Here is a 24,514-nt window from a genome sequence, read left to right on the forward strand (position 1 = left end):
ATGGAGAATTTTTAAGGTCAATACCAGTACTTTGAATTGTTCTCAGAAGCCTATTGGTAACCAATGGAGAGCCCTCAGTTCAGTATTATGAATATGTGTGATGGCTCTCATATCATTCACCAATATTGCAAATACTATTATCACACCATGTCCCCAAATCCTCATAATAGCCTATAGGCAGGTTTGGCCAACTCTTACTCCAAAGAAGGGAGCAGTTCTTCCTAATCAAGGTTGTTGGGGCATTGTGTGCCAAAGCAAAGAGCATGACAAAGAAAGAACCTGTATCATTATGTCATCTTAAATATATTCACTTCCAACCTTTGACTACTAGTATTCTAGATATTTATTCTGCTACTTCATTTTCCAGAGCAACTCAAGATTTACAATGAGAGGCTACTTGAGAATAATTGGCCTAGCATCCCTGTCATCTTTATATTCCAGAGCTAAACCAAGGATTCAAATGAGTTATCTAAGAAGGCTATGGAAATCTCTATCACCTGCTGGCATCCATTTGGATCCAGAAGACACCAGAGCATACAAATTTAATGGGCCCTTCCATCTGCATGATCGGAAAATGATCTGACTCCAGCAAAAAAAAAAAAAGAACTATGTCTTCCATTCATGATGCAATTCAATTATGATACAACTTGTGTAAAAGAAGGGTAGTTGCAATTGGTGGCTACCTATGTTCATTGAGCCACAGATCACTCAGGACATCCCCATGATTGCCATGGAGGTCAGGAAGACCAGGAACTCGTGAACTCTACTCAGAGAGAAACATAATATAAAGAATTTGAAACCCCTTTATTCTATAAGTTGGGGAGGTATCAGGGCTATTTTAGGAGCCAGCAAGGGTTTATGACAATCAGCATCGAATGAGAAACCCTCAGCTTGTCCTTACGGCCCACTTTTAGAAACAGATGGTCATTACCTACTACCACATGTGCAGAACCCCTAGCTGCCAGAAAACTTTATTCATCACCACTCCATCTCACTCCTTTATTATCATAGACAAGAAGGACTCAAACCTAGATAGACAAACCTTACTCATCCAGCTTTCAGTATTTGTTCTTTTGATTTTAAAAATCACATTATTACTTACGTTGATATGGAATGTAATTTTCTGTGTGGTAATCTTAGAGATTCCTTTCAAAATCAAAAAAATCTCTATTGTGATGGAAATTTTTGTTCCAGTTTTATTCTTTTAAAAAAATCCATTAATTTGTTCTTAGAAAACTGTGATGCATGCATTGGATGTCAGATCAGTTGTCAATTTATTTTTATTTTTAGAAATGAGTGGGAGCCTCCTGATAGAAAAGTAGATACCCGCAAATTCCGTTCAGAACCGAGAAGCATTTTTGAATATGAACCAGGAAAGTCTTCAATCCTTGAACATGAAAGACCAGTGAGTAAAGTTTATCCATTGTGTAATAAATAACTCTGTAAAACATTTATTCTTTAAACCTGGCATGCTTTTGTTAAGTATAATAAGATGCTTTTAAGAATGACAAGATAAGCATTTTGTTCAAGAGACTTCTTCCAGGAGATTGAAAACTATGAGTCTACAGTGTATCTGCTTTGTCTCATGGTTGACTATGGCTTGCCTTGATCTCTTGCACTTCCATGCAACTGATAGATCAGGTGGATTCATTTATCTTTAAGGTATTTTTCATACCCAGGACAAGAAAATGCCCTAAAGACTAATCCAAACAACTTACTGTTGAGCACATTTTTTTGCTGCTTCTGCCAAGTTGTCGATTAGTTTTCACAGATGTTTTCTACTATCCATAATAGCAGAACCATTGAAGAAGGTGCCAGGAAGATGGGCATCTGGTCTTGACTCAGGGATCACCAGTAATAAGTAATAAATTACCACCACCCCATCCCAATAATAAATTCCTAATACTGGGTTTCTTTCTTAGAGATTATGTCTAACTGACAGTTTAATATAGAACAAAGAGGCAACATTATTTTCCTTGGATTGATACAGTATTTTTATTTTGGGGATTGGGGATTCAGTGAAAATAAATACACACATTCATTTTGCTGCATAGATTATAATATTTACAAGCTTCTAAACCCAATGTAGAAATGAGTAGATTTTTTTCACTATCCTTGTAATTTCATCAGCACATTTAGAAGTAACATGAGAGTTGTTACACATGTGAATAAAATCTTTGCTCCAAAATCCACAAATGTGATTTTGTTATTACTGATATTTTACATATAATAGCACAGTGCAAACTAACAGATAACTAAAATTCTTCATAGAATTTTTGAAAACTAGGAATGAATGAAAAGCATGTTTAATGAGGCTGCAATCTTACATCTTAATACTTATTGCTAACCGTTCCAGTAACCTAAAGAGTCTCTTTTGCTATGTCTGCTCACAAGTATTTAATTCATGGAGTAACTACTGTATGTTTATAGGAATATACATGCAGGCTGTTTGCATTGTGATTGCCACATCTTGATCTAAACATACTGATTCTAACTCAATCAGTATAGTTTATGCTGCTTAATATGGAAGAAAAAATTATTCCTAAATATTTTAATTGTAAGGTTAAATATGTAGCATTTTGGCATTGCTTACCTTTAAACATGGTAAATATTATTCAGAAACTTTAGCTTTGTCTTGGTTGGTTTATATACTAAATGTTGAAATGGATTATAATGATGATGATGATAATAATAATGTTACATTGTGATAGTAATATTTGAAGTTGTATTTTGTCATAATACATATGCCATAAATTAGAATAGCCTTCCCTAACATCATATTCTTCAGATGCTAGCTGACAATTACTAACACAAATGTAGGATGTTGGAAAGACTAGTTTATACATTGGCAACCTTTCTTTTCTTAAGATGTACTATATCTATAATGTGGGTTATGTAAAAGTGGAGAACTTTTCATTTGTGCCATAACTCAGCACATTTCAGATGAAATTATACTTGGGATATGTATTGGTAATAGAAGATATATGTAGGTCAGAGTTGGAATTTTGGATTTTTGGTGTTCTCCGAGTTTGGTTGTTAGCTTGATTATCAGTGAAAGGTAGAGTGATATACTGGAAAACAGCACCAGTTAAACAATCAGGGAAAGAAAATAATATCCTAATGAAAGGACCATTAAGGAATATCTCCACTAAGCTACTATATATAAATAGCTAGCAAACTGAATCTCTCTTGATCTGATGATGCTATCTAGCTGGTAATGAAATATCTGCAAGAAAACAAACAAGTTCAGAGAACACCAAGAACTATATATTGACACTACCCAATGAACCTCCTCATCATCATCATTGGTAATTGTAACAGACCAGAGTACATAACAAATACAGTTTGGCCAAAGTAATGAATCAAGACTTAATCATAGGGAAATGTGTGGGTATTAAGGAAAATACGATTCCCAGGTTTTAGAATTGTTCACTTGAGAGAATATACAAGAGAATCAAGAGAAATGTTGAGTTACGTACTAGGGACTCTTGTTTCAGTCCTTCCGTTGAAGGAAAGTATATAGGTAGATAAAGCCCTCAGAAACAGGACAGACCAGTGTTGCTACCCAGTGTTTTATCATCTCCTATTGGTATCTTATGATTAAATTATGTTGTTGTTTGTATGTACATTGAGAGCTTATGCACCAGAGACAAATTCCTTGTGTGCCAATCACATTTGGCCAATAAAGAATCCAATCCTATCCTATCCTATCCTATCCTATCCTATCCTACTCTACCCTACTCTACTCTACGCTACTCTACTTTACTCTATTCCACTCCAACTTTCTGTAAAACATGGTACATGAGATGAGGATTCCCATCTCTGAATGCACACACAAACACACCAGAAAGAAAAGGAATAGGTATACAAAGAGAGGGATCCAGCCTTTGCCAGTCACAACACAATGGACATAGAACTTAATCTTATAGCAGACCTGCTGAACTACTGAAACTCAGCAATCTGCCAAAGTCTCCTGTGTATTCTGGATTGCCCATGAGGGAGATATGCTGGCATAGGGTGCTAAATATCTTGGCCCAACACCAGCCTGCTCAGTAATAGGCTACCTAAAAAACGGAGACTCACTGGCAAATGGTTAGAAGGATGTCTCAGTCTGTGTAAGTGAGGCATATAAAGAGCAAGGTTACTGTTAACCATCACTATTCTATATCTTGATTTATTACATAAATACTCTATGACATAGTTCATTTTATGTAATGTTTAGAGAATATTACTTTCATTCTTCTTGTGATATTTAAACTAATGGTAGCAAAAGATGATGTCTAAGTGAGGGTATCATGCTATATTCATACAATTAACAATTCCATGCAATTGCAATTACATTTCTACTTTTCAATATTGAATAAGATGTATTCATTCAATAACATTACTTAAGGTCATCTCAGCATTAAGGTCATCTGGGTTAATTCTCATGAGCATTTGAGAAACCAAATTTCATCTTCAAAGCCAAGCAATAAAATGTTGGATAAGATGTGATTTTGGCATAGGTAATACAACTTTTCTTGGATTTAAATTTACAAACATTTGCATCAATTTACATTTCGGTGACCTCTGCTTGTGCATCTGTTAATTTTTCGAATCTGGGCTTTGTTTCAGTGGTAGAATCCAAACAAACTGAACTAAACAACTATTTTAATGATGTACAGATTTTCCTGGGTTTAGAAATTTGGGGATTTGTTGCCCAGGATTATACAGAATTTACAAAATGTTTTATGGGAGTAGGAAGGAGGGTTATTGTTGCCATTTCTGTGGTAGAATTTGTGTAATATGAAATAACCTTTTAAAAATGTTTTCAATTGCAAATAGTTCCCAGATGGTGAATAAACAGAATCAGATAATCAATTGCGATTTCATTCATTTTAAGAAACCTTTTATTTATTTATTTATTTATTTAGATTCAGTAAATATCACTTCCAGCAAGAAAAGTGAGATATAACCTTATGTCCTATTGGAAGTTATTATTATACTTAGTATTTATGTTGCTAATATCAGTCGTGGCAATTTGACTCAAAATTACATAGGGAATTGCACACATGTTTATTCATTTTTCATGAAAAGCATCAAGAAGTTACAAACTTAATCAGAATAACAAAACATGCCAGCCAGATATATAGCCATTTTCCCTCTGGCTATCCTTCCAGCCAAAATATTATCCCATCACTTTTCTAAATTAGAGGTAATATATGTATATCCTCTAAGTAATTTAACCTTGATTCAGGGATTTTTTCAGTTTTATTCAAATTAAGTTTGGGAGTAGCAAAATCCAACCATTTTCCTGTTGTGAAAAGAAAGTATATATATTTTAATGAATTATGATCTTATACAGTATTTATGCTGTTTCATGAAATGTTTTTTTTGACAGTATTTAAATCTGTTAATATGAATAGTTTATTAGTCTCCATTGTATAACTAATGTTAACTTCATTTGCATAAAAAGCTATTATTTGTTGTGGCTTTTTTGGCATATTAGTTGTGACACAGTATGAGCTGAAAAATTACTGGGGAAAATGTACAAATTTTTTTTTTCTGTAATGATCACATTCTCACTGTTATTGTTAGCTTCCTTTTACATATCTCAATCAGTTCTGTTCTTTTATGATTCTGTTAATGTAGCAAAATAAAACTGTACTCCACAGCCAATATTTGAGATAAAAATGCATTTTGGTAGCCTCAATCTTTTAATCATGCACTTTACCATTAAAATTATTTTTATTTGAAATGAAACAAGAACTATAGGCATTTAGCTAAATTACAAATATTAGAAGAAGCTAGGTATTATCTCCCTTGATTTCTCATTGATTTGCTTCAGTGATATTCTTCTTAAATTTTTTCATCATTTCAAATTCTCCTAGCATTTTATTACTATTTGCATCTTACAGGCCTGCTAATTCTTTCACACATGCACAAACACAAACACACTTATATACACACTACTTACAGATATTGTTGTTTTAATGAAGGGAATAAAAAAAATTGATAACTGATCTGGATAAAATCTCTCTTCTTAGTCTTTGTCCACTGTTTCAGTCTTTATTATGGTTGTATATAAGAATATGTACAGCTATATGATGTACATTTCAACTATAAAGTAGTCCTCTACGTACGAGCATAATTGAGCGCAAAATTTCTGCTGCTAAGCAAGAAAGTTAAATTTTGCCCCATTTTATGAACTTTTTTGCCACCGTTACTGCAGTTGTTAAATGAATCACACAGTTATTAAGTGAATCCAGTTTCTCCCATTGACTTTGCTTGTCAGAAGCCAGCTGGGAAGGTTACAAATGGGGATCACATGACCCCAGGGTAGTGCTACTGTCATAAACATATGCCAGTTACCAAGTGACTGAATTTTGATCATGTGACCATGGGGGTCATAAGTGTGAAAAACAGTCATAAGTCACTTTTTTCAGTACTATTGTAACAGTCACTAAACAAATGATTGTAAATCAAGGACTACTTATTGTTAGATTCTGTTGCTTAAATGTGAACATTGATAATATAGATATCACATTATTAATTATTTTTTTCTCTGAAGAGGATGCCTGCCTCAATTTGGGATAGTTTGTGAGAACAACAGCATTTGTGATGCATAAATATAGATTAGTTATGTCAGAAGAATGGATCTTTAACAATTCTGAGTATACTTTTATTTATTTTATTTTGTCACAATAGTATACACAAGCATCAACATAAATCAACAAAATATCATATAGGCATATATATGAGCAAAAGTATGTAATAATTGTATTAATTTGATATAATGAAAGGAAACATTAGGACAGGAACGGTAGGCACTTTTGTGCTCTTATGCACGCTTCTTAATCCTTAATTTGTCACCATCCTTATTTCTGGAAAATATATTTCTAGAAAATATATGCATAGGGGTTTTTTTAGGCACACCCCCACAAAAAACTTCATAGAATTGCTTTTCCCAAACTAGAATAGCTTTTTAGAATAACCTTCCAGAAACGGTCAGAGGTCTTCAAACTTGGCAGTTTATAATCCACCTAGAGCAGAGGTCTTTAAACTTGGCAAACTTTAAGACTTGTGGACTTCAACTCCCAGAATTCTCCAGCCAGCATAGCTGGAGCATAGCTTTCTGGAGAATTCTTTAAGACTTGAGTTAAAGTTCTCAAGTCTTAAAGCTGCCACGTTTGAAGATATCTGCTCTAGGTGGATTGTAAATCCAAGAATTTAGATCAACATGATAATTAGTTTTATTTGTTATGAATTTAGTAGAACCAACGTATTTAGTGGTTATGAATATTTATAACAAAAACAGTCTGACTGAGCTTTATCTGGTGGTTTTGTTGTTATTATATTTGGTTTGTTTTCCTTTTTTTCTGTATTGATGCAGAAAATTTCCTGCTACCTGATAGTCTAGTCCTTTATTTTCTTTTTCTAAGATCAAAATACTTCATTCATAAGACATTTAGCTATTGTTGATAGATTATTCAAAAGTTGGAGCTTATCTGTCTTTCAACCTACATCTTACTAGTTTTACAACACAAGGCCTCCTGCCTGTTCAGTTCCGATATGGTCCTTGGTAGTCTCTCCTGTCAGTTATAATAGATATTTAGGCTTTCCATTGTCTATTTCTGAAGGACATCCATTAACAATAAATAGAGGAAGATGTCACCATTCCCAGCTTGGGAATTTTCAGAAGCTATTAATCAGCAAGTATTTACTATAAAACATATATCTGCTCAAGTCAATGAGACATTGCTCCACCTGATACTGGCTGCTTACCCAGTGTTCTAATGCACACTCCTCTATTTACAGCCATTCCCAGTCTTGCTTTGCATTTGTGATCATTAGCAGGCAGTCTCTCTCCCTCAAACAAAGGTATTTAGTGCTCTCTTCCTTAAATGTGCAGGATGCTGTTCATGCTTCTGGTGATGACCACTAAAGAAACAGTAGGAGAAATGAAAATAACAGGCAAATAAAAATAAAAGAAAATTTAGAAATTTTTGACGATGTCCACTAACTTTTCAGGAATTGAGAATATTAAGAGTTTTCACAGTGGCACCTGGGCATACCCTTTGGTATGGTTTTACTAGGTTGCTGCTGTTTTTGTCTTCCATTCATTATACCTACAACAGTTTTTCTTCTGTTGTATTTAGTAACGGAAGAGCAGAGCCAAAGCATGGATCTTGCATTGTTCATATTATTCTGATTCTGCGTTTCCATGGCATTGTCTTTCAAACAGAAAAAAATCTGTTTAGAACAATTCTTCTTCTTCTTCTTCTTCTTCTTCTTCTTCTTCTTCTTCTTCTTCTTCTTCTTCTTCTTCTTCTTCTTCTTCTTCTTCTTCTTCTTCTTCTCCACCTCCTCCTCCTCCTTTTCCCCCTCCTCCTCTTCCTCCTCCTCCTCCTCGAAGAACAGGACAGGAAAGTCTAGCATGCGGGAAGAACAAAACACTTCTAATACCTGCAGGGATTGTGTCAGCAGTTGGCATTCCCATCAATATTCAGGAAAATGTATTAAGGAGCCAAGATTTTTTTAAAAAGAAAATAATTATAAAGTCATGGCATCAGTCAGCATTTGTGACAAACTGAAACATCAGCTATCCTTGTACTTTTGCCTGTGCATAAAATATTTGATGGAAGATGCTAAGTATTTAGTATTTGTGCTACTTCTAATGTGAATCATGTTGTCAGAACTTTCAGTGTAAATTTTCTGTCTTGAAAAGTAGAGTTCAGCCTCAGAATTGTAAACTTGTTTCTGCATGTAGCTCTCAGCCTAAGAACTAAGCTAAGAAAACAAACTACCTGTTTTGTACTGCCCTCTGCTGCCTACTGGGAGGAAAAAAACCAATAATACTTAAATGCCAAATGCTGGATTTTTATTTAATTATTGTTTATAACATTTATAGGCCTCCTATCTTACCTCAAGGTAACTCTGGAGGACAGTTTACAATCATAAAAGAATAAAAATGTATGAATTAAAAACACAAGTTGACAAAAAATTCAAAACACTACTGCTAATCAATCAGCTACCTCCACTGTGATGCTCCCCCATTGGAGCCCCAAGCTAACTGGCAGAGCCTGGTCTTTAGGCTCTTCCAGAAGGTCAGGAGGGTTGAGGGTTGACTTCACACTGGGGGGGCAAGATGTTCCACAGAGCAGATGTAATGGCAGAGAAGGCCCTTAGCCTGGATCCCGCCAGCCGGAATAATCAGGCTGATGGGACCCACAGCATACCGACTCTGCCAGCATTTTAATTTATGTATTGGAAGATGCTCTAAAAACACAGATATAGGCCACAATTTTAAATAACACACATAAAGCCTGGCTGAAGATAAGGAACTGACTTTACATAAACTGTCTTTCAACTGCCACTGTTTTCTTCACGGCCATGTTTTAATTATCTGCATTAAAACATAGAACACAGAATAATTAGTTGGAAGAGAGCTTGGAGAACTTCTAGTCCAACCTCCTGCCCATGGCATTCTTATTGTCTTTGGGCTTGATGGGATGGATACACATGATCTTAGAAAGAAAGAATAACAGAATAACAAAGTAGAAATATAGAGTTGGAAGGGATACTGGAGTTCTTCCCAGTTCAACCCCACACCCAAACAGGAAGCCCTATACCATTTCAAACAAGTGGCTGTTAATCTCTTCTTAAAAATTGCCAGTGATGGAGCACTCACAATTTCTGGAGACAAGTCGTTCCACTGATTAATTGTTCTCATTCTAAGAAAATTTCTCCTTAGTTCTAGGTTGCTTCTCTCCTTGATTAGTTTCCATCCATTGTTTCTTGTCTTGCCTTCTGCTGCTTTGGAAAATAAGTTGACCCCCTCTTCTTTGTGGCAGCCCGTCAAATATTGGTAGACCAATACGTTAGTCTATTTTCAATATACTAGACATACAGAATTACTGCATCAATTCTTCATATGTTTTAGTCTCCAGCCCCCTAATCATCTTTGTTGTTCTTCTCTGCACTCTTTCTAGAGTCTCAACATCTTTTTTATATTGTGCAATGAAAACTGGATGCAATATTCCAAGTATGGTCTTATAAAGGCATTGCAAAGTGGTACTAATACTTTCCGTGATCCTGATTCTATCCCTCTATTAATGCAGCCTAGGATTGCATTATCTTTTTTGGTGGCTGCAGCACACTGTTGGCTCATATATAAGTGGTTGTCCACAAGGACTTCTAGATCTCTCTCACAGTTACTGCTATTGAGCCAAGTTCCATCTATTCTATACCTGTGCATTTATTTTTTTCTTGCTTCTCACCATTGAATTTCATTTTGTTAAACAGAGTCCAGTGTTCAAGTCTGTTGAGAGCCTTTTGAATCTTGAGCCTATCTTCTGGGGCATTGACTATTCCTGCCAGCTTGGTGCTGTCTACAGTTCCTCTTCTGTCCCCTCATCTGAATTGTTTTTGAAGATGTTGAAGAGTACTGGGCTTAAGACAGAACCTTGGACTATCCCACTGCTTACTTCCCTCCATTTAGATGTAGTTCCATTAAGATTTTTTCAGAGAGTTACAAATCCATTTGTTGGTGTTGCTGTCTATCCCACATTTTGGTAACTTACCAAGAAATAGGTTGTGATCTACTTTGTCAAATGCCATATTGAAATTTAAATATATTATGTTCACAGCATTTCACTAGTTCACTAATTTAGTCACTTTGTCAAAGAATGACATGATCTCTTTTTGACAAACCCATGTTGGCTTCTGGTTATAACTTTGCTTGCTTCTAGGTATTCACAGATCTTTTCCAGTCTCTTCCCAGGCATTGATGTCAGGCTGATTGGTCTGTAGTTTTTTGGATCCATTTTTTTAAAAGATGAAAACTATGTTGGCTCTTTCCCAGTCTTCTAATAGTTTCCCAGAGCTCCAGGTTCTTTGAAAGATATGGCTCAGTGGTTCCGAGATCATGTCAGCCAGTTCCTTCAGAACTCTGAAATGTAATCCACTGATCCTTAGAGGCCAGTCAGAGAGTTGGAGAGATGATATTTAATTGGCAATAAAAGTTATTATGGTACATAGATACTTTAGCATTACATACTTTCTCCATGAATGGAATCAGTCTGAGTGAGGTTTGAAATATTATTCATTATACCCATTACAATCTCTGGTATGTTGGATAGTAAATTAATTCTGATATACTTTTATAAGGGGACTTCTCATGGATATCTAGGTTTATTTTCAGTTTTTAAATTGTTGGTTAGCTTTAATGGAATGACTATCGTGGTTATCTGGATGCTATATATGGCTCTTCTCTTTCCTTCCTGCTTTTTACAAGTACACAGAATGTGTTACTACATGGAGGACCATCAATATTGTGTGTAATTTTTTTTAAAATTTTGGCTGAAGCTTTAGAGATGTTTGAGCTATTGTCATACTACAGCTATATGCTTGGCTTTAAAATGTAGAATTAACACACTTTCCTTGGATGGTTCAACTATTGCTCCAAATCAATTCCATCTAATTATCACTGGTTGTCTAACACTTGTCTAAACAGATACTAAAAAAGAAACTACTTTTTTTTAAAAAAATGAAAATATTTTAATACTTGCATATAACATACTTCAAAGCAAAAAAAATCCATAAAAGTTACAAGAACTTTTATATATACACATTTGTGTGTGTATGTATATACATATATATACACACAGAAAACAAATACACACACACACACACACACACACACACACACACACACAAATATACACACCCACACACACATACACTGCATTTTTTGTATTGTGCTCATGCACCACAACTATTTGGAGGACAGACCAAAAAGAGGAATTCAGTCAGTGTGTGACAACTCTCAGATCAAATCTCTTTTCAGCACGTACCCTCCCTTCTACATTCCTTTGTGGGTTTTTTTTCACCTTCTTTCCTTCTGTTATGTATGTTTAATGACATCCTGACACTTTCATCAGTGTGTGCCTTTTCCTTCCCTTTTTCCTTCACAACTGTTCCAGACTGATCGCATAAATCCAGATGACATAGATTTAGAAAATGAACCCTGGTATAAATTCTTTTCAGAACTGGAATTTGGACGTCCGGTAAGTGAGGCAAGAATATATCAGTTTTAGGCATTTGGACCAATTCACACATTTCCAGTAAAAAATGCCTAGATCCTGAAAGTGCATCTATTCAAAATGGAATAATTACTGCAATTGTATTTGAAGTATATGTTTTTAATGTTGCAGTTATCATATATAAATTTCATTGGTGAGGTGGAGAGGTGGAGAGAAACCTATAGGGATACTTAAAATAGTCAATAAAGTGGATCCCTAACAAACCCGTTTTCACATGTTTGCTGAGCTTTTTAAGTTGACAAGAAACTGATAATAATTATTTGGATTCAGTAAGTGCTCAAGCTTTTTCACAAAAAGGTAGACAAATGCAACTTGTATTATTAGCTTTCATTTAATTTAGTTTTAACAGAATAATTGTTACTATAAAGCACAAAGTTATATGGAGCAAAAACATTGAAAGAGAATAAATACTGGTATTCCCTAATGGAAAAGAAACTTTTTTTCTATATTATCAAGCATCAGCTCTCTGCTTTGGCTATTTTTCTAAATATAAATAGACTATACAATGCCATCTGCAGATTTTGCAATCTCCATAGTCATTTGGAATACAACTGCCTTCTGCTTCTGTGATGGTGTTCCTGTTATGAGGTGTGAAGAAAACTATTAGCACCACAAATGTGTAACTTTTTTGATGGATATTAATCATAATGTGCCCAGGCTTGAGGACAAAACTGTGAAACAGCACAGCTGCTAGAAGGCTAAGACAGTTCTGCATATCAGAATTTGTCCCAAACTGAACTTAGGTGCTCCTCAGTCCTCTGGAGGAAGCCATAAGACCAGCTTTTTTTTCTGTAATTTTCAAAATAACATTTACAATAGCCAGGCTATCTTGGATTCGGAAAGTTATGGAATGTCTTATTGCAATTCATAATCATAACACAAGAGAAGCCCTCCATCATCCTTCAGTGTTTTCCATCTGTCACCAAACTATGTGAATAATATAAGAATCTCACACAAATTTAGCTTTCTTGATTTTAAAGAAAAAAATTCAATTTGAACAAAAGTAAAAGATATGAAAGCTCTTTTGGGAACCCTACCAAAAGAAATAAATGCCTGTTTTTCACAAATGACAGATAATTGAAGAGGCATTAATGACTTTCGACAATGTCGTTGTTAATTGTCCACCAAAGACCTTATTTCCCAAAAGCTGCTGCTTCCTCTGCAGCAGTGGTGTTAAACTCACGGCCTGCGAGCCAGATGCATCATGTGCTGGCCACACCCATGCCCAATTTAGCAAAGGGGGAGAGTCACGATACATCACCTGATGATGCCATGATGACACGAGTTGTTGTTTTTTAATTTACATTTATATCCCGCCCTTCTCCGAAGACTCAGGGCGGCTTACATTGTGTAAGGCAATAGTCTCATCCTATTTGTATATTTATATACAAAGTCAACTTATTGCCCCCCCAACAATCTGGGTCCTCATTTTACCTACCTTATAAAGGATGGAAGGCTGAGTCAACCTTGGGCCTGGTGGGACTCGAGCCTGCAGTAATTGCAAGCAGCTGTGTTTAATAACAGGCTGTCTTACAGCCTGAGCCACCCATGGCCTACCCAGCCTGAGCCACCCACGGAGTTTGCTCTGCAACAACCATCTTAGTGCAACCTGGGAAGACCAAACTAGACATTTTGGTGAATTCAGCCTCTACTGGAAATCACAGCAATGTTCTGCCTTGCACTTTTCTTTGTCCTCACTTATTACAATTACAAATCTATCCCTGCCCCCTTCGTATAAATAGCTTCTGTCCAATTACTTTGGCTTCTGGATCTCAGTGTATTTTGGACCCTAAATCTCTCTGTGTAACAATGTGCTATATTGAAGGAACTTTATTTTCTAGCAGCCTAACCTAAATATAGTAGTACTTTTTCTGATCTTAAAGAGAGCAGTTTATTACAGTTCATTCTGTGATCTGGGATACAATCCATCATGAGAACTTTCATTCCAGAGCCAAGATCTGTTCAAGTCTAACCCAGTGAAGAAGACAATCAGAATAGCAAAACTTGGATTGTATCCATAATTTTACAGAAAGCACTTAGCTTTACAGAAAACACAGCACAGCCTCAAACAGGACCAAGTGATTATATTCTCTCTTTTTTCTCCCATCATTCTTCCATCTTTTCCAATTCAATGCTACTGAATTTGGGGGGGTTATGTTTTCCTTTAGTTTTTTAACTTCAGCTTTGCTAACAACAGTGGAAAGTTTATTAAAACGATTAGCTACTATCACATACTCTTTACCCCAGACAGATCCTCTCATTTTGTTGCATTTTTACCACTCTTGTAATCTGTCAACACTCAGTTTCTAACTATGTCACCTTCTTCACATGTTTCATTCCTTGCTGCCATTGATTCTTCTCCATTTCATCTCGCAATTCTACCTATATGATGCAGCCTCCTAAAAAGCTTTTGGATTATGTTCAAGACAATCCTCCAGGTCTTTCCAAAGAGGTAAATCAGCATGTTTCTTCAATGGATGGTTAAAATTTGGGGACAACATAACTATTGAATTTTCTCTTATTTAATTACAGGACATCCTGTTTACCTGCATTATTATCCTACAAAACTCATTCCAATGATACAGTTATAACTTCTTTCTTTTTTCTAGTGTATTAACACACATAAATGTCCAGCTTCAATCCCATAAATATGAAATATCTTTCAATGAAAATATCCTAGCAATGCTTTCCTTATTTTATTTATTTACAAAACGTACATTATCATCTCACATAATAATCGTAGGTAGCTCACAATAATCAATAAAAACAAGGATGAAACCAAATTCATCTTTTCCCAGGCACCAAACCAAACTCCAAGCTTAATCCAGCTAATCACAAGGCAACGCTTTTTAACAGAAAGGATATGTCAATTGCCTTGCTGAACAAGACAATTTGGGATCAAAAAATCTCATTCCCGTAACCATTTAACAATAAATATTGCTGCTGCACTAGGAGATGGGAAATGGGAGGAAAATGATGAATGATAGTTGTTATTATTCTGACTTTTGCTATTTGAACAAAATACTGCACTAGAACATTAGAAAGACATGAATTTAAGGTATCATGTTAAGTGAACTCATTAATCACCGTACATTTCAGGTGTCGAAATCAAAGTGTATAAACTATATACAGTAATCTTTTGGGAATCAGGAGAGTGAATTACTAATTCAAAAAATGCTTAATAATGGTTTAGATCCAAAATTCATATAACCAGACAAGAGTTAAGAATTTTAAAGTAATAGTAAAATAAATTTACAATGGATTGCACAAACTTTATTTCTCGTTTATTGTTAATTATTTATTGTGGGTTGCTCCGCATCCTTCTCCCTGGCAATCTTGTTTCAGTTTTTTTATATTATTATTTTTGACCTTTTAGCCTCCAAGAATTATCCTGGATAGTCATAGAAATAAAAAAACCCTCAATAAATAGTTCAAAAACGTCGCATCTACAAAAAATAAAAACTTACCGGTACTTAGATTCTGAACATCTGAACAAAGAAGATAACATTTCTCAAATCTTTTGGGGTTTTTTTTTAAATTTAGGTGCTTTGATTATTATGAATGTTGATCTTTCTGGCATCAATTGAACATATTCTCCTTAAAACTCAACATTCTTAAAGCAGCAGAAACCAAATCAATTTTGTATAATAGTGTTACACAGTTTCCTTTTGCTTACCAAGAAGTGAAAATAATAGATATACCTGTAGAATTACATATATTTAGATAATGAGAAACTCTTAAGCCATATTGGCCTTTTTTCAATGTTACTTCCTTGTAGACTATGTTCTTTAGGCTCTCCAACTGCATGTCTGTAATTAATTAACAGAACAAAATGTGTACCTTTATTGAGTAGTTGAGAGAATTAAGAGCAATCGTCAGAATATATCTTGCTGCTATTTCCTGTCCATCAAAATTTGCAACCTGATGATGCCGACTCTCTCTGCCTAAAGCCAATCCTTTCTACAGGGTGTCCCTCAAGCTAGAGATTGTCACAAAGATTTCCAAGAGGCTGGTGTTAGTACAATAGGGCAATAGGGAAAAATGATGACTTTCCATTTCCATTTCTATCCCATTTAATACAAGCTTTTATCCTATGGAGTCTATATAAACTGCAGTCTTTAAACAATGAAGATTCTCTATATTAACAGGTCTACTAATATGCATAATAATCTTTTTAATAAAAGTACTAAGTTGAGATTCATGAGTTCAGTCTTCTTAAAGGTTTGTGTCCAAATTCTTTAACAATTCTTTAATAAACATAAAAGGTTTATTCTATATATTATTCTATATATTATATATTTCTGAAATCCCAGTCTGGCCAATGTTTACCTGAATGCTACAATTTGAATACAGAATTACATTTTCATACAGGTGTTCCTGAGCTTAAAATCACGATTGGGTCCAGAACTTTTGTTTTTTATTTTTTATTTTTTATTTTATTTGCATTTATATCCCGCCCTTCTCCGAAGACTCAGGGCGGCTTACACTATGTCAAGCAATAGTTGCTAAGTAATGTTGCTAAGTGATCCAGTTGTTAAGGAAGTTATCATGTGACTGCACCCAATTTTAAAATGTTTTTTGCTGCAAATGTGAAACAAATCACCATGGTTGTGAAGCAAATCATGCAGTCATTAAAATGAATCTGACTTTGCTTGTTGTAAGCCCAGAATGCTGCAACTGTTATAAGCCACCCAGGGTTTGTTGTATTAGTGAAATGGGCAGCATAGAAATTTAATAAATACATCTGGTTGCCAAATGCCCAAATTATGATTATGTGAATGTGGGACTGCTGTGATGGTCATACGTGTAAGGACCGGTTGCAAGTCACTTTTTCAGAGCTGTCAGAACTTTGAATGATCATTAAACAAGTGGTCATAAGTTGAGGACAACCTGTGTGCATCTTCTATAGATACAATTTGCAGAGTAATGCTGAGTAAAGTCCAAAGAATAGCCATCCTATTAGGCAAAGGATACTGCCAGTTCAGGTGGCAGAGGTTACATTGCAACCTCTCCTTTTTAATATCCTTAAACTTGCCTGCCTTAGATGCAATAGTGAACATTCTCCTAATCCAAGCAAAGAAGTAACATTTGTCAGTCTACACTATTTCTATAGGTAATATCATACTAACATCACCTTTGCCTTGATAAAATGACTTAAACCACCACAAAAAGAAATATTATTTGATGAGAAATTAAATTATAACTGGTTAAGGGTTTGTTTTCAAATAGCAACATGGGTTCTTTTAACTAGGAAAGAACTGTAACTCAGTTCTAGAGTGTAAGTTTTGTATTAAGAAGTTTAATTCTTGGCTCCTACAGTTAGTAACAGCAGGTAACACATGATGGGAGGGGAGGCAGCCTGCAGGATTATTGGTAGCCCCAGAGAACAAGAACAGGATACGGTTCAGCAACTCTTAAAGTAAAATTCTAGTATTTTTCTGCAGAAATGCAATGTATTACTGGTTATGGGTTGTAATGCAATTTAAAGCAATGTTTTATATATTTTTCCCACAATGCTTTTGCTTTTCTAAAAAGATCAGTAGTTCAGAGTATGTAATTACAATTGCAGTTTCTCACATCATCTCTGAAATTACATGACCTGAATATAAAATATATGTAGCATTAATTAGACAGGTGGTTTTGTGTATTTGATAAACTGTACCTGGGATGGGGTTCTTCTTTTCCCAACTCCTGCTGGTTATACTGTACAGGTAGTCCTCCTTTAGCAGTGATAATTAGGATCAGCAGCTCCATCATTAAGCAATATTGTTGTAAAGTGACATCACATGACTGCTGCAATTTACAATGCCATTTAGGGCAGTTCTAGTTGCGGTCGTTAAACAAATCCCGCATGGTCCTTAGGTGTAACATCTTGAGATTCCCAATTGCAACCTCCTGTTGGTTTCCCTGTTGACTTTGTTCGTTGAAACCTGACAGTGAAGGTCACAAATGATGATCATGTGACCGTAGGATACTATGAGTGTTGTAATTATGAGTCAAGTGCCAAGAACCAATTGCCAGATTGCAATTACATGAATGTAGGGATGCTGCTGGAGAAGACTCCTGTCAGTCCCTTGAACTGCAAGGTGATCAAACTAATCAATCCTAGAGGAGATCAACCCTGATTGCTCTTTAGAAGGCCAGATCCTTCTAATCCTTTCATCAGTATTTGATGAAACTCAAATACTTTGGCCACCTAATGAGAAGGAAGAACTCACTGGAGAAGAGCCTAATGCTGGGAATGATTAAGGACAAAAGAAGGAGGGGACGACAGAGAATGAGGTGGCTGGATGGAGTCACTGAAGCAGTGGGCATGAGCTTACATGGACCCTGGGGGATGGTAGAGGACAGGAAGGCCTGGAAGAACATTGTCCATGGAGTCACGATAGGTCAAATACGACTTTGTGACTAACAATGACAAGGGATGCTGCAGCAGCTACAACCATAAGGACCAGTCATAAGTCTCTTTATTTCATCATAACTGTGAAAAGTTGCTGAATGAGTGGTCATCGGACAAGGACTACATGTGATAATATATGTGGCTATTTCCAGTTCAAGCCTTAACATCTGCTAAGATACCAGATTAACAATTGTTATTAAAGTTTGAATTTATATTGACAAATTTAAAGTATTTGTATTCTCAAATAATTGTTTTAATATTACTCCTTTGCCAAAACAAAATCTTTAAGTCTGGTGACCAAACTGTATGCTTAACATGAAGTTTAAAAAGTTAACAAATGGCAATGTATGCTATACAGGTTTAAACTACAGATAATTCCAACCTTGATTTGATTTTAATATTGTGGCAAGTAATACCTCATAATTTTTAATTACTTTTTTCATTGCTATAGTTTTCAATATTTAGTCAATATAAGGATTTAAGGTTTAATTTGAGAAACTGGGTGAAGAAAATTCTGAAGACATTAGCTCCAGTATTAAAAACAGCATTTGAAATTAGTTTAAAAGCTACCCAATTTTTAATTACATAGTTAATACTAATGATTGTGAGAGTCGTCACTCAATCAATATAATGTTTTGTTGCGAATATTTTTGAAATTCAATTTAAGATGCTTGCTTATTTCTGCAGACATCTTTATACTACAGTCCAGCAGACAGACGTGTGGATAGACCTTCTAGGTAAGAGAAATCAAATATATAAATACAAGTAGAAAGAAAAAGGCTCCTTCAACAGTTCTTACATTATATGCTTGGATTTTTTTTCCTATGGAAAAATAATTCCATATCCCTTTTTAGGTTAAGCACAGTATAGATTGAAGTTTTCCTGCAAGCATTCTCACTTTATACAACTCCTGTAATTTCCTTGTGTCATTTTCTCTTTGAATTAAGCATAATTTATCCATATGTGCTACAGCAGTGGTGGGTTGCCCCCGGTTTGGATCGGTTCTATAGAACCGGTAGTAAACCCACCACCAGTAGTGGTGAGAGGCTCCGCCCACCACCGGAAGTGGTGGGAGGCTCCACCCACTGACCCGAATGTCATCAAAAGTGATCTGCGCATGCGCAGAAGAGCACTCTCGTGCAGGCACAATGCAAGCCAGTAGTAAAGGTAAGTAGAACCCACCCCTGTGCTGCAGCTGTATTTCTCAACCTTATCAACTTCCTGAGGTGTAGATTTTGACTCTCCAAATTCCTCAACCAGCAATCTTAAAGTGGCCACGGTTGAGAAACACTGTGTTATAGTTTCTTATCACTGGATAAGATTCCTGTGACCATCCTGTATCCTTTGCTATTTTCATAAGATTATTTTTTTAAAAGCATGTGATGATTGAATGACAACGTTTCTAGTCCAAGCATAGCAAAACAGTGTACATCTTCCCATTTCTATTCCAGAGAGAGGAGGGAACTTAAGAGAGGGAGATTTGGGAACTGTAGTGTGTGAAGGACCTGGATTCTGAGAAAAAAGTCTATCTGTAAAATACTAGTGTTATGGATATAATTAGAGCCATGAACGATAAATATTAACAGACTATAGGTAGATTATAACTGCTTTACTTCATATTGCAATGTATATTAAGTAATTTAGTAAAACTTAATTTGCTTCTTTGTGTAAAGGTGTCATCATATATCTTCTCAACATCCTACCTAGTCATACAAAACTAAAACAAAAAAGCAAAATTTCTCAACCAGCAGAGATGGTAGTACAGTTGTAAGACTTTATGGCTAGTGTAATATCCCAGGCTTTGGAAATATAAAACTAGAAATGAAAGGCCACACATACCCCTATTAATTATGATGGCTATGTATTCATATGAACTTGAATGCAACTAAATGTCATTAATCCGGATATATATTTTCATGCAGCTTTTCTCAACCTTACAAGTCTTGCAAATATGTTGGGATTATAACTCACAATTCTGGGAATCTTGTCTTTACATTTATGCACGTATAGAGCGGCCACATTGGCAGAGAGTGTTTTGAGGTGTACAGTAAAATATGATAACATTCAGAAATCCTAAGAATCAGTCCAAGAATGTTCTTATCTCTGTAGTGCAAACAGGAAGGAAGGAAGGAAGGAAGGAGTATATGTAGCTGTAGAAAAAAGTATTCATTTCACACTTTGGATGTGTTGTTTTTCTACAAACACATATCCATGTTGACCTAAAGCAGACAAAAATCCATAAAAATAGTTTAAGAAGGTACTATTCTTCCATCTTTCTCAACTGCCATAATATTTTTTTCACTTTGACAGAGTAAAGAGTAGAATAGAACTTCTTCTACATATAAATGCCATTTATCTCTGCTTTTAATGATCAATTGTTTTTATATTGATCTGATTGAAATGATTTTCTAGTGTTGCTTTGAAATAAAATATTATGTATACCAATTTTAAATGTTTTAATTGTACCATTTTTATTTTAAGCAGTGGCATAATTTTTTTTTAAATAATCAAACAGAATAGCTAAACTGTGGAATACTTCATTTTCTGTCTCAACATAGCTTTGTCTCAGAATTTTGTTACCCTTATTATATATAAATAATATTGCAGCAGAACAAATGTTGCATTTTTTATATTCTTGCACAGATGTTGTTGTTTTGGAAATTGTAGAGAAGATTTCCAAGTGGACACGAATAAGATATCAAGATACATTACTTGGCCACCTCATAAGGAAAGCAAATAATAGAACCTTTCCCTTCATCCCAAAGAATTTTACAAACATATTGGGAGTAATATTCTAACTCTATAAATCACTTAGGGGCTATAAGGTATTATCAAATAGTATATAAGACTAAGTGCTATTGCTATTGTTATTGCCGCGCAATGGGCTGAGCTCCTGTTCTTTGCCCCAGCTCCTGCCTACCTAGCAGTTTGAAAGCATGCAAATATGAGTAGATTAATAGGTACCACTTTGGTGAAAAGGTAACAGCATTCAGTGCACCTTTGCCATATAGTCATGCTGGTCACATGAGCATAGAAAATGTATTTGGACAATGCTGGCTCCATCAGCTAAGAAGTGGAGATAAGCTCCGCAACCTAGAGTCAGACACAATTGGATAGGGAAGCCTTTGCCTTTTTATTGGTACTGTATTTAGTTATGTTCACAATGACTAATGAGCTTAATTATTTTCTGACTTCTAAGGAGACATTTTAGACATGTCTTGCTACATTATTATTTTCTTCCCCAGTTCTGCAAGTACTTCAAGTGATTACAGAAAACGAAGGAAGTCAGAGCCTGCAGTAACTCAGCAGAAAGTCCACACTGATCAGAATGTAAATCGATACACTCTTGGTCGTACGGATACACAGAGCACCTATTCAACCCTTAGGAAGCCTGTTACCACCTCTTCTCCATCTTCTCCATCAAGAGCAAAAGGTAATAAATGAGCACAAGGATAAATAAACAGGAATTCATGAATTCCAAAACAATATGGATGGATTTCAAATTCTACTAAACAATCAAAATTCACCAATCCAATTTGCATGGAAGGGATAGAAATCCAATATTTATATTCATATTAATCTCCTAATATGATATGTCAGCAAGTCATCATATGAAGACTTTTGTAGTCTTTTCTTTTTTAAAAATAAAGCCAATTAAAATCTTTTTAAAAAACTTTAAAGTTGATTCACCAGACAAGGAAAAGACAGGGATTGAGGGCATTTTCTTCCTAAATATAATATTTTCGTCTAAAATGTGATTGTCATACATCACTAATCAAGACATAAATCATAAACGTAAATATATTCAAAGGAAATGCAGTCTGAATATCTCTTTTTTTTTTGTTTTTGTTTACATTTATACCCCGCCCTTCTCCGAAGACTCAGGGCGGCTTACAATGTATAGGGCATCTTAATGTTTGATATAATGAATTATCTTAATGTTTGATATAATGAATTATCTCTTTTTAATAACTGAATAGGAAAATGAATTATTGTCTTGGCAAACATTTATGGGGAGTGAACTCCTAATGCAGGCTTTCTATGTCTGCAATCAGTAAGAGTTTTTTTCTGCCATATTCCATTTCTACAATACTTCCCCATTTCACATAGGTACTAATGTTTCCTGTTTATTGTTATTGTACAACACCTGACGTGTTTCATATGATTGCCCCCAACTGCAATGCCACCATAATGATTCAAAATTTTACATTGAAAAGGCAGCCATGTACCATTTACCCAATTGGAATATGACTTTTTTTACCCCACAAATAATTATGCAGGGATGTCTGCAGGGCATGGTTTTAAAACAAACCAAGATAACAGTAACAGTGCAATTGAAGCTCCATCTGGATTTTTAGGTAGTCAGGAGGCAAATCTGTCACTTAGATTTCCCTCATGACAGCTGCCATTTTGACTTTTTAAACCAGGCATTGTGGACATCCCAGTAATTAACTGTGAGTTAGGGAAGGGAGAGTAAAGATTATCTTAGAGTTGCTGAGAAGAATAGACAAGACTATTGAACATAAACAAATGGGTGTAGAGTAGCCATTGGGTGGGAGAAGCTGTATGTCTATGAAGTTTGTCTTTGTTGTAACACCTAAAAAAAATTCCTTTATTTTTTTTCTTACTGACCTTATTAGGTACTTGTCTCAATTCCATTCAGCTTTCTTCTCTCTATTCTTTTTTCCTTCCTTTCCCTTTCCTAACATAGCTATTCTTCCCTTTAATTCATTTATATTCTATCTATTGCCTTTCCTTCCTCTTTTTTCTTCTTCTTCTTCTTTTTTTTTTTTTTGCTATTTATGTTGAAAAGAGGGGAGAAATGTAAATATACACTCATGTAAGAGTATTTTACGGTAAAGGAAGGAACAGTTGCAATATGTATATGAAGGGTCCATTAATTTTATAAATTGGGTCTTTGGATATAATATTCAAATATAAATTTAGCTTTTTTGTTCTGAATCAGCCTTTTTTTGAGTGTAGCTTTTAGCAGATACCTATATACATATGCCTGTGCACGTGCACACATGTGTGCATGTTCAGGAATTTACGTACAGATGCATAAGTATGTTTGTGTCATTTGCACACATTATTGGAGCAATCTCCAATATAGGTTTCAACCAAAGTTGGTTGAAAAAGTGGGAAAGCTTGGCATTGCACCTGATTTTTGTCTCTGTGTATGGTGCTTTTTTTTTTTTAAAGAAAATCTACTCTTCTCTTGGATTATCTTCCTTTTGGGTTAAAATGGCAGGTGGTTCTTTTAATTTTTAAAAAAATAACTTTTCACCCCTGGGGTGGTCTGTGTCTTCCTGTGCTGCCCCGCTCACCCATATCCACACATAGGTATGATTTAGAGCAGGGGTCTCCAACCTTGGTCCCTTTAAGACTTGTGGACTTCAACTCCCAGAGTCCCTCAGCCAGCAAAGCTGGCTGAGGAACTCTGGGAGTTGAAGTCCACAAGTCTTAAAGGGACCAAGGTTGGAGACCCCTGATTTAGAGAGTTTATTGATGTTCCCAGCAATTCCCTTCATCCAGCCTCAGAACTATCCCAAATAAATCCAGCCAGAAGCAGGCCAAGGTTAGTCCACAAGGCAATAGCCACTAGTCCTTAAAACCATGGAAAGTTGCTGCAATAAATAAGTCCACCAAACAAACTTAAAGCTACCAGGCCAACACCCACAAGAGCTCACTTGGCAAAAGAAGTTCAGAGTCTCCAGGAAGTCAATCAGGAAGCACAAAAAACAAACACACACAGCCATAAACCAAACATGTTCTTCCCAGCAACGCCTCCCTCTGCCTGCTGTGATAAATAGCTTTCTGGTGCAGCCCTTCAAAACAAAAAAGGTGGTAATAACTGCTTCCTTAACAACTGCCTCCTTAGCAATGGAAATTTTAGGCTCAATGGTAGTCATTAGTTGAGGAATATTTATACACACACACACATACACATATACCATATAGTTAATGTCTCAATGTCCCAATACCTTCCACTGAAAATCAGGGCCGTTTGCATTTTCTGCTTTAATGTTTA

The 24,514-nt window shown here is 35.4% G+C and overlaps 1 protein-coding gene and 1 long non-coding RNA gene across 19 annotated transcripts in view; one reads left to right on the forward strand and one right to left on the reverse strand.

The window, feature by feature from the left end:
* SORBS2 (sorbin and SH3 domain containing 2) overlaps positions 1-24,514 on the forward strand; it is a 209,193-nt gene that overhangs the window by 150,368 nt on the left and 34,311 nt on the right. For 15 of the 17 annotated variants that reach the window (XM_058192271.1, XM_058192258.1, XM_058192261.1 and 12 more), the window contains 5 exons: positions 1,291-1,405; positions 11,964-12,047; positions 14,479-14,535; positions 19,171-19,220; positions 21,729-21,916. In XM_058192271.1, the coding sequence (XP_058048254.1) occupies positions 1,291-1,405; positions 11,964-12,047; positions 14,479-14,535; positions 19,171-19,220; positions 21,729-21,916 (494 nt within the window). The remainder of the gene's footprint in view (positions 1-1,290; positions 1,406-11,963; positions 12,048-14,478; positions 14,536-19,170; positions 19,221-21,728; positions 21,917-24,514) is intronic. The other 2 variants (XM_058192269.1, XM_058192274.1) reach the window with 1 other exon arrangement.
* LOC131202838 (uncharacterized) overlaps positions 1-24,514 on the reverse strand; it is a 93,730-nt gene that overhangs the window by 24,814 nt on the left and 44,402 nt on the right. The window lies entirely within an intron of this gene.

This window comes from Ahaetulla prasina, chromosome 8, assembly GCF_028640845.1.
Source record: "Ahaetulla prasina isolate Xishuangbanna chromosome 8, ASM2864084v1, whole genome shotgun sequence".
Lineage (NCBI taxonomy): Eukaryota > Metazoa > Chordata > Lepidosauria > Squamata > Colubridae > Ahaetulla > Ahaetulla prasina.